Source organism: Cucurbita pepo, chromosome 11, assembly GCF_057944985.1.
Source record: "Cucurbita pepo subsp. pepo isolate OVF chromosome 11, ASM5794498v1, whole genome shotgun sequence".
Lineage (NCBI taxonomy): Eukaryota > Viridiplantae > Streptophyta > Magnoliopsida > Cucurbitales > Cucurbitaceae > Cucurbita > Cucurbita pepo.
In genome coordinates, this window is record NC_141808.1 from 14365823 (window position 1) to 14376564 (window position 10742).

The window sequence follows — 10742 nt, forward strand, 5'->3', positions numbered from 1 at the left end:
ATATTTTTGAGACTTTTATAAAAAATTTAAAAATATTATTGAAACTTTTGAAAGTTTTTGAATATTTTTATTAATTTAACCGTTTATTATGTCATATTGTGTTACCGAGCATGTTATCTCTTCCACACGTACCAATTTATTACAAATCTCCATCTTAGTTGTTTCATTTTAATAAACGAGTTTAAAGTTTAAATGGAAAATTAACGCCAAATTAATATAATTTGTTTAAAAAATACCTTTCAACTTTAAATATTTTCGATAATACTTTTGAATTTAAATTTCGATAATAGTATTTTGTTTCAAAATTTTAGAAGTGTAAAAAATACTTGAACTTCGTTATTACCTTATTCTTGAACTTACAAGAGTGTCGTTAATATTCTTAAACTATTTTTGAAAAGTTTAAAAAATTCATTAATATCCTTAAAAAATTTTAAATTAAAAAAAAAATACTTTTAGCGACAGAAACCCGTTAGCACCACATCTCAGACATACATTTGAACTTTTAAAAGTAGCATTATGTGATGTCCCATATTGGCTGGGGAGAACAAAGCACCATTTATAAGAGCGTGGAAACCTTCCCCTAGCAGACGCGTTTTAAAACCTCGAGGGAAAGTTTGAAAGGGAAAGCCCAAAGAGGACAATATCTGCTAGTGGTGGGTCTGGGTCGTTGCAAATGGTATCCGAGCTAGACATCGGACAATGTGCCAGCTTTCTCGCTGTTCCCCGAAGGGGTAGACACGAGATGGTGTGCTAGTAAGGACGCTGGGCCACGAAGGGGGGTGGATTTGGGGGCGGTCCCACATCGATTGGAGGAAGGAAAGAGTTCTCTTCCCTGAAGGGGTAGACACGAGGCGGTGTGCCAGTAAGGACACTGGGCTCCGAAAGGGGGTGGATTTGGGGGCGGTCCCACATCAATTGGAGGAAGGAAAGAGTGCTTTTCCCCGAAGGGGGTAGACACGAGACGGTGTGCCAGTAAAGACGCTGGGCCTCGAAGGGGGGTGGATTTGGGGGCGGTCCCACATCGATTGGAGGAAGGAAAGAGTTCTCTTCCCTGAAGGGGGTAGACACGAGGCGGTGTGCCAGTAAGGACACTGGGCTCCGGAAGGGGGTGGATTTGGGGGCGGTCCCACATCGATTGGAGGAAGGAAAGAGTGCTCTTCCCCGAAGGGAGTAGACACGAGATGGTGTGTCAGTAAAGACGTTGGGCTCTGAAGGGGGGGGGGGGGTGGCTTTGGGGGCGGTCCCACGATTGGAGGAAGGAAAGAGTGCCACCAGCTTTCTCGTTGTTCCTCCGATTGAAGGAAGGAAAAAGTGCCAGCGAAAAAAAATGAAAGATGATCTATTTGTGTACGTAAACAATTTTTGTTCGAATATTAAATGTGATTTAAAAAAAATTAAGAATATTAATGATACTTTTGAAAATATATGAGTATTTTTGAAATGTGGTAGTAACTGTGGTTTGTATACTAATGCCAGATAGATGTATTTTTTAATTTTTTTTAATTAAAAAGAAATAATATTTTAAAAGTTTTAAGGAATATCTTTAAATTTTTTTTTTTTTAAAAAAAATAAATATTTCTGAATTACTTTAAAAAGAAAGTTAAAGGCATATTTTAAATAGTTGAAAGTTGAAACGATAATTTCTATATAAAGAATATATTTTTTTTTAATTTTTAATTATTTTCAAAGGTTTAAGGTATTATAAAAACAAATGACGCTTTTATTAATTTAATTTAATTTAAAATAAAATTAAAGTTTAAAAAGATTTAACCATTTTGTTTAATTTAACGAGACAAATTCAGAGTATTCAGTAACGATGCACGATCAAATCAATCAATATTGCGAGATCCCTTCTCCACCGTCCAACAATTTCCTGTTCGTGATCGAGAATTATATCACTGTGAGCTATCGATTCGCTACCAGATTTATCAAAATTTCACGGTTTGTTACGTTGTCACGTGGAAGATGATGTTTTGTTCTTCATATTTTTCGGACAAATCACTCAAATGGAAACAATAAGTGACGATCGAAGAAGACAGTTGTTTCAGCGTAAGGAATTAACGATGGAGAACGTTTTGATCGAGTGAGACATTTCAATCGAAGTGAAATAAATACAGAGTATCGAAGATTTCTCAGAATCGGAATGTTGAAGCGATTCTAAGTTGCAGAACATGCTGGCTTCTCCTTGTGTTCTTCCTTCGACTGCTCTTGCTTCTTTGTCACTTTCGGCAAAGAAGAATTTCACTTCGGTACTTCTCATTGCTTTATAGGTTTCCGAGAATCCTTTTCCCCTCTTTGTTGTGCCCTGGTTTTCTACTTGTTTGAGGAGTTTTCTTTTGATATTGATAGGACTCGAGGAATCAATGTCCTCCATTGAGACAACAAATTGAGCTGAATTTTAGGTCTAGAATGTCGCATCACCGGCAGATGCACCCATTTATGGCTCCATTCTCGACTTACAAAAGGGTAATTTTTCTACTATCATTGTATGGTGATTAGTGTTACTTGCAGTGCATACAAGGGAAGGACATTCTCTTTTGTTCAAATTTCGAATCCAAAAGGCAATTAATGCATTTACTTTTCGTTTGTTTAACTGAATGCAAAGATTTCCAATCCAAGTATGAGGTTTCTAATCTTTGTGGCTATGATTGTCCAAGAATTTTTCTTGGTATCTGCTATGATCTGATTTGGAGACATTATTTGGATGGATTTGTGTTTAGGTTTTGATTTTTTTTGTTGATTCTGAATATATGGAAAGCATTATGAGGCACAATTAAAGCTTATTTTGGTAATATGTTATGACATTGGCGGCTTTCCTTTGCTAGGTTCACAGTCCTGCTATTATCTCTTCTGTCATGACAGATGATACATCAACAGTGTCATCTGCTGACGAGAACATGAAGGATATTGGCATCTTGCGCCATGATCCAAGCTTGGAACCCTTCAAAGATCATTTCAAATACAGAATAGGGAGATATTCGGATGTTCTAAACCTTTTTGATAAGCATGAAGGAGGCCTTGATGAATTTGCACGAGGTGCTTTCTTAAATCACATTGAAGATTGCTTGCTGCTTTTAAGTCATTGATTGATTATCATGGAAACTACTTCCTTTGCAAGTCTTTTGTGTTATAATCCATATTTTGCTGTAGAACATGCTTGTGTTCATTCAGGAAGCATCAGTCTTAGTGTCAATCATTCTCTTGACTTGAATGAATTATAATTTACTCATGTTTTTCTTCAATTAGCTTACTTCTTCCATTATGCTTTAGGATACCTAAAATTTGGCTTTAATAGAGAAGGAGATGGCATTGTGTATCGTGAATGGGCTCCAGTTGCTCAGTAAGATTTTGTTCTTAGTATTTTATTTCTCTGATCATACAAATGTCTTTATTTTTGTTGTTCCAAATGGAAATGCCATGTTCTATTATTTTCAGGGAAGCACAAATTATTGGGGACTTTAACGGATGGGATGGTTCCAACCACCGAATGGAAAAGAACGAATTTGGCATTTGGAGTATAAATATTCCTGATATTGATGGCAAACCTGCCATTGCTCACAATTCAAGAGTTAAGTTTCGTTTTAAGCATGGAAATGGAGCTTGGATTGATCGCATACCTGCTTGGATTAAATACGCCACTGCAGATCCTACAAGATTCGGGGCACCATATGATGGCGTTTATTGGGAACCCCCTCCTTTGGAAAGGTATTGGCCGTCCAATGTTTCTTACCGAGGTTCACCGTCTTATATGAGATTCCGAATACTATCTTCTAGTCTTTGAATGCAAAGATAATTGGTAAGTTAATGTGTCACTGTTCTGACCTTAATGCAGATATGAATTTAAGCATCCACGTCCAGCAAAGCCCGAGGCCCCACGGATATATGAAGCTCATGTTGGAATGAGTAGCTCAGAACCACGAGTTAATTCATACAGAGAATTTGCAGATTTTGTTTTACCTCGTATTAAAGAAAATAACTACAATACCGTTCAGTTGATGGCTATTATGGAACATTCATATTATGCATCATTTGGGTATCACGTTACGAACTTTTTTGCTATAAGCAGTAGATCTGGAACTCCAGAGGATCTGAAATATCTTATTGACAAGGCTCACGGATTGGGTTTACGGGTGTTGATGGATATTGTTCATAGCCATGCAAGTAACAATGTCACTGATGGCCTTAATGGCTTTGATGTTGGTCAAAGTACCCAAGATTCTTATTTCCACACTGGAGATCGTGGTTACCATAAGCTGTGGGATAGTAGACTCTTCAATTATGCCAATTGGGAAGTTCTGCGTTTCCTTTTATCAAACATAAGATGGTGGTTGGAGGAGTACCAATTTGATGGCTTTCGATTTGATGGAGTAACTTCGATGCTGTATCATCACCATGGAATCAACACCGCTTTCACTGGAAATTATAATGAGTATTTTAGTGAAGCAACAGATGTTGATGCTGTTGTGTATTTGATGCTAGCAAATAATCTGATTCATAGCATTTTGCCAAATGCCACTGTAATTGCTGAAGATGTTTCGGGCATGCCTGGTCTTGGAATACCTGTTTCTGAAGGGGGTATTGGTTTTGACTACCGCCTTCAAATGGCGATTCCTGACAAATGGATTGATTACGTGAAGAACAAAAATGATGAGGAATGGTCCATGGGCGAGATAAGTTGGAACTTGACAAATAGAAGATATTCAGAGAAGTGCATATCTTATGCTGAGAGTCATGATCAGGTGAGATTCTTATTCTATTTCTATAGTTTGATAACAGCAAGAGTAATTACAAAATTAATGTTCGTGCTGTTATTTCTCGTGATTTTTGTCAAAACTAATATAGTTGTGGCAAATTTTTCTTTGCATATACTGGACAGTCGATTGTTGGAGACAAGACCATTGCATTTCTGCTAATGGATAAAGAAATGTATTCTGGCATGTCTTGTTTGACAGAGGCTTCTCCTGTTGTTGAAAGAGGGATTGCGCTGCACAAGGTTTAGTTTCTTCCTAGTTCATAGATTCATGTACTAGGCAGCTTTAACATAAAAGAGGCGGCCCGTTATGAAATAGAAGGTCTCATTTCCGGACTATCAGTCTGTCCAAATATAAGCAACATGCCAGGATTATTGGCAGTCTATGTTCGAGCATAATTGATGATTTCCTACCTTCTTCGACCTTGTTATTTTCCCATCAATGATTATTAGCATATTGGTCATCCTATTCAGACACTAAGCTGCCATTTTTTGTGTGGCAGATGATACATTTTATAACCATGGCTTTAGGAGGGGAAGGTTATCTTAATTTCATGGGAAACGAGGTGAGTTTAGTTTCTAAATCTTCTGCTCAATCTCTTGGCCTGTTGTTAATATATGAAGTTTTATCTCTAATAAACTGATATTAGCTTACATTTTAGTTTTTGTTGGAAGTTCGTTTTTTAAATTTGGATCCTGTATGTTATCAATTGCGATATGTAGTCTATGATCTTTTAAAAATTCTAAATACATTTCGAGTACTTCAATTTTGTTTTGAATAGGTCATTGTTGTTAACTCTATTAGTTTAACATCAAAGAGTGTACATGGTGGATTATATATAGGTAGGCAACTTAACGAACAGGGGTTCGAGTTTAGGGGATGATCTATTTGTGGAGCTGACTTGGCACATGTTGTGCATGATTATCATAAATTCATAATGTTAGCATGCCACATCATTATTGAACCAATAGTGTTAATGACAGATTGTTTAGAACTATATAGAAAGTTTAAGAAATAATTGAAACCTTTTAAATTCTAGAAACTAGATAAGGAATTTAACCCTTTATGTTTTTTTAGTTATGATTCTAGTTTTGGATATGTGCCCTGTGGTTTCGAATGGTTTAATTTCACATTCTTAACTGACATCATTTTATGCGAATTTTTATTATTGATTCTTATAGTTCGGGCATCCCGAGTGGATCGACTTCCCACGAGAAGGCAACGGGTGGAGTTATGACAAGTGTAGGAGACAATGGAATCTGCCTGACACAGATCACCTGAGATACAAGGTCGGACGTTTCATTCGTATATTGCTATGTTAATTATTAGGTTCACGTTAAAGTTTTATCAATCGACGACATTTTCAGTTGACCGTTCGTTTGTGCTATCTTTCTCGAGTATATGATGCTTCCTTTCTTTCATTCTTATAAATGATAACAGCATGACTAATTGTTCTGAACCATAAAGTTTTTTCAAGATCTTTAGACCTATCTCAATGAAAAATAGTTGCAGCTTTTCCTTTTTCGAATTCAAGGGCATCGACTTTGTAGCAAACTATGGATTTTTTCGATTTTGTAAATGATTTCTGATTTTGTTAACTTAAGGTGGATAAGCTCTAACATTTCCATCCCATATCCCTGGTACAGTTTTTGAATGCTTTTGACAGAGCAATGAACTCGCTTGATGATAAGTTTTCATTCCTTGCATCAAGCAAGCAGATTGTGAGCTGTACAAGTGAAGAAGAAAAGGTGCTTACTCCCTCAAACCTGAAGAACTGAATCTTTTTCACAGTAATTTGTATTCTTGGATTATCTAGTTAGGATCCATGATGGTTTCAATTCATGATAAAATGAATAATATGCGATATTAGTATTTGAAAGGAATGAAAGCTATATTAGCTGGAAATTCCATTTGGATATTAATATCTTCATTGATGAAGTCTGGAGTTGATCATAAACACTGCTTTGCAAACTTTAAAACCATCTAGCTTAACTGACCGTCGTGATGTAGGTGATCGTCTTTGAACGTGGAGACCTAGTGTTCGTGTTCAACTTTCATCCCATAAACACTTACGACGGGTATGTGGTTTTGTGACGTAGAGCACATGGATTTCATAATCATGGTATAGCCAATCCATTCCCGTACAATTATGATATATAATCCTTCAAATGCATTCAGATACAAAGTCGGGTGTGACATACCTGGAAAGTACAGAGTCGCACTTGATAGCGATGCTTCGGAGTTCGGCGGACGTGGAAGAGTAAGAAATCCTTGGTGGTTCATCATTTCTTAAGTTTTTATTCATTTCCTTCTTTGGGATGCATAAGAAAACTACATGTTGCTTCTCTGATGATCTTTAGCTTCATGCATCGGTAACAGGTAGGCCACGACATCGACCATTTTACATCCCCAGAAGGAATCCCCGGGGTACCCGAAACAAATTTTAACAACCGACCCAATTCCTTCAAAGTTCTTTCACCTGCTCGAACTTGTGTGGTATGACAAACATGGCTGTTTGAATTGCTTTTTAGTTTCATGATATCCTTCCATTTCCCCTAGTGGCATTCACATGACATTTTCATGTTTCCCTCTTAAGGTTTACTACAGGGTTTATGAAAGCAAAGAAAAAGAGAATGGTGTTTCAGTTGGTGCGAGCGAGGCACATGCCACTGATGTCGTCTTAGCTCGGGACGAGGAAGGTGAGATTTCAAAGATTGAAGGCGATGATGATGTTCACTCGAGCAAGATAGAAGATTTTCCAGTGAGAGAGGACTAGTAGAGCAGCAAGGACATCAGATGATGAGTAGAAAAGTTGTTTGAATTATACATTGAGTTTCTAATGTAAATATATAAAAAAACTCAATGTATGCAACAAAACTTGAATAATGTCCAAAATTTCACTCTTGAAGTGTATTTTGTAGCTAGATTCTCTTTTGATGTGCCAAAGCATTGGTCACATCATTGCAGTTTCAGATATGGGCACAACAGGTTTACTTTGAAAATAAAATTGTAAATATTTGTATAAGTTGATGTTATATCTTAATATTCTTTCTTTTATTTTCTTTCTTTTATAATTTAATCTAGAGTATATTTTATTTTATTTTCAGTATTTAATTATTTTATATTTTTTTCATTGGTAAGTATCAATGGCTCCTTTGTATCTTATTTAAAGGATATCAATATCAATGAGTATACACATTTCCTGTTAGATACTAATAATTTCCGTTCTTTAAGAGCTTCTCTTTACCATGAAGGTTTTTTATGATTCAAACCTACCAACTCTCATAAAAACCAAGGATTTGAGCTATATGCTCTTATCAAGGATTGAGCTTTTTCTTTTAATTATTATTTTTTTTATGAGTTCAACTCCATCTTTGGAGAGTGGCTGCGAGCTATGTTTTTTTTTTTTTTTTTTTTGTTTTTATCCCATATCTCATTTCCTAAATTCTTTGATGTAAATTAGAATTTGAATTAATTCAGGGATGTGAGATGTGGACTTAGGCTGTTACAAATGATATAAGAGCTATCAGGGATGTGAGATGTGGACTTAGGCTGTTACAAATGATATAAGAGCTAAACACTAAACGGTGTACTAGTCAGAGAATGTTGAACCCCAAAATGGGTGAACACCGAATAGTGTACCAAGACAATGAGGGGGTGTGAAAACCTCTACTTAGCAAAGATGTGATTTAAAAATCTTGAAGGGAAATTGTGCCAAAACGATGAGGGGTGTGAAAACCTCTACTTAGTAAAGATGCGTTTTAAAAATCTTGAGTGAAACTTAAAGTTCAAGAAGCTCAAAGCTCAAAATGGAAAGTTCAAAGAGGATAAAGAGGATAAGAGCTCAAAATGGAAAGTTCAAAGAGGATAAAGAGGATAAGCCTGCCTAAAATAGAAATAGAAAGCCCGTTCAAAGTTCAAGAAGCTCAAAATGGAAAGTTCAAAGATAAGCCTGCCCTAAATAGAAATGGAAAGTTCGACAAGGATAAGCCTGCCCAAAATAAAAATAGAAAGCCCAAAGAGGATAAGCCTGAAAAATAGAAATAGAAAGTCCAAAGAAGATAAGTCTGAAGCTCAAAATAGGAAGTTCAAAGAAGATAAGCTCGAAATCGAAAGTCTAAGCAGGACATAAGGAGGACATACGCACTTGTCACAATCGTCTAAGGAGGACATACGCACTTGTCACAATCGCACTTTTGATGGTAGAAGACGTGCGATTGTGCATCACTCACTTCCCAGCAACAAGTGAGCTAAGCCAATCCATTCTTGCGTCACCTACGGTCAAGCGACGTATGCTCGAGCCTCTGGTTCCGATTTAAAAGAGTTTTAGAAAACGAAATGAGGGCAGAGAGATTTCGAAAGAAAGTTTTGAAAGCAAGATTTGAAAGAGGTGTTATATGTGATGCAAGCAAAAAGGTAACAACAACGACTTACAACATATAACTATCGGGTAGAGGGATGATAGAGGACAATATAGTTTAGATTAGAAATGTGTATAATTGGGAATTAGCCAACAACATCTGCCTAGTTTAGAAAGTGTATAATTGCTTTGTAATGCTCTCTAACATGTAAAAAATGAAGAAAGAAGAAGAAGACAAGATAAACAAGAACTTTTATTTGCATAAACTCACAAAGAGCCCTAACAGCTAATGTGCTCTCTATGCCCCTCTTTTCCTATCATGGCAGCCAGGTATGCTGAAGAGAGAAGCTTAGTCAGATATTTCCGAATTGGAAAATTCTAGCTACACTACACAATCCTACATGCGAATCCAAATCCAAATCCAAATCCAAATCCAAATCCAGAACACATTATGAAAAACTAATCCAGTTCTTTAACCATCTGAATCAAAGTAAAGAAAAGAAATCAAAGATAACGAGAGGAGGAAATCAAGAATTCCACCTGACGTCAAGATCTGATCCCTAATTCTTCAGATTCTTCGGAGTTTTCGAGTCGTGATTTTCCTTTCTCCTGCAGCAATCACGGATTTCTCAAGATTCACTGGCAATGGAGGCTTCTTGTTCTCCTTCGTCATGCTTCGCAGCAAATACCTAGGAGCCGCCGCGCTCTGCTCCACAGAAAACGCCGCACCAACCGATTTCCTCAAGCTATTTGCAAGCTTCTTCGAACTGTGCCGCTTCGAAGATTCGACCGTCACGCCGAGAGTGTATGGAGTCTTGATTTCGGATGCGGATTCGGCTTTCTTTCTCTTAAGCCTCTCGTTCCTCCTCGCAGAGTACTCGTCGTAAAATCTCCCCCGCTCGAACAGAGAACTCGAATTCACGCTCAATTTATCGCCAACTCCGCCTTTCTCAGATTCTTCACATCCTAATTCCATCTTAACCATGCTTGCCAGAGCTCGTAACTCGCAAGAAATTGTCCGATACTCAGGTCGGAGCTCCGTTTCCTGCAGATCCGAAGGACGGATCATTTTCAGCGATTTTGTCAAAGAACCTGTACACAGACAAAAACATAGTAGACCAGTTCAAGAATCGCAAAATTAAACAAAAACAAGAACGATTTTCATCGTAATCAACGGAATATTCACTCGGTTGCTTCCAATTTACCGGGCGGCGTTTGCATCGAGGTTGAGTTCGATTGAGGAACCCGACGAGATCTGAGCCGCAAGGGTGATCTGGCGAGCGGCGGCCTGCGATCAGATCTCATCTTAGACATTGATAGTTGGAAACCGACGGAGAAACGCTATTTTCTTGTTGAAATCTGTGAATGAATTTTGTCTTGTTGTAGGTTCTTGGCGATGGGTTTGAATTGAGATTTAAATGAGAGGAGCGTCCTCAACGGTCATATTTTTTGAACCCTATATGGGAGGCTGACCTGTCAGCCGCGTGTCTATTTATTTTTCAATAAATTGCCGTTTATATTTTATAATAATGCAAATTAAAAGTTATTTTACTAATTAAACGTATAATTATCATTTAATAATTATTTAATTATTAAACGATAATTATACGTTTAATGTGGCCTTATATAAA

At 37.1% G+C, this 10742-nt stretch overlaps 2 protein-coding genes across 2 annotated transcripts; one reads left to right on the forward strand and one right to left on the reverse strand.

The window, feature by feature from the left end:
• Positions 1-1875: 1875 nt before the first annotated feature.
• Positions 1876-7808, forward strand: LOC111805769 (1,4-alpha-glucan-branching enzyme 1, chloroplastic/amyloplastic). The gene is made up of 14 exons (XM_023690989.2): positions 1876-2249; positions 2350-2466; positions 2826-3036; positions 3271-3340; positions 3436-3705; positions 3833-4739; positions 4877-4993; positions 5254-5316; positions 5933-6040; positions 6398-6499; positions 6762-6829; positions 6930-7011; positions 7131-7247; positions 7348-7808. Exons 1-14 carry the CDS (start codon positions 2172-2174, stop codon positions 7525-7527), a joined length of 2490 nt encoding a protein of 829 aa, XP_023546757.2. The 5' UTR covers positions 1876-2171; the 3' UTR covers positions 7528-7808.
• Positions 7809-9351: 1543 nt separating this feature from the next.
• LOC111805770 (uncharacterized) lies at positions 9352-10473 on the reverse strand. Its single transcript, XM_023690990.2, has 2 exons — positions 10317-10473; positions 9352-10203 (listed from the first exon to the last, which is right to left on the reverse strand). The coding sequence occupies exons 1-2, from the start codon at positions 10423-10425 to the stop codon at positions 9680-9682; spliced, it is 633 nt and encodes a 210-aa protein (XP_023546758.2). The 5' UTR covers positions 10426-10473; the 3' UTR covers positions 9352-9679.
• Between the last annotated feature and the right edge of the window lie 269 nt (positions 10474-10742).

Excerpts from the sequence above, each read along its gene's own strand:
- LOC111805769 (XM_023690989.2), top strand. The coding sequence starts at position 2,172 with ATGCTGGCTTCTCCTTGTGTTCTTCCTTCGACTGCTCTTGCTTCTTTG. Across the intron at positions 2,467-2,825 it reads CATTCTCGACTTACAAAAGG|GTTCACAGTCCTGCTATTAT; the intron begins GTAATTTTTCTA and ends TTCCTTTGCTAG. Across the intron at positions 4,740-4,876 it reads ATGCTGAGAGTCATGATCAG|TCGATTGTTGGAGACAAGAC; the intron begins GTGAGATTCTTA and ends TATACTGGACAG.
- LOC111805770 (XM_023690990.2), bottom strand. The coding sequence starts at position 10,425 with ATGTCTAAGATGAGATCTGATCGCAGGCCGCCGCTCGCCAGATCACCC. Across the intron at positions 10,204-10,316 it reads CTCGATGCAAACGCCGCCCG|GTTCTTTGACAAAATCGCTG; the intron begins GTAAATTGGAAG and ends GTCTGTGTACAG.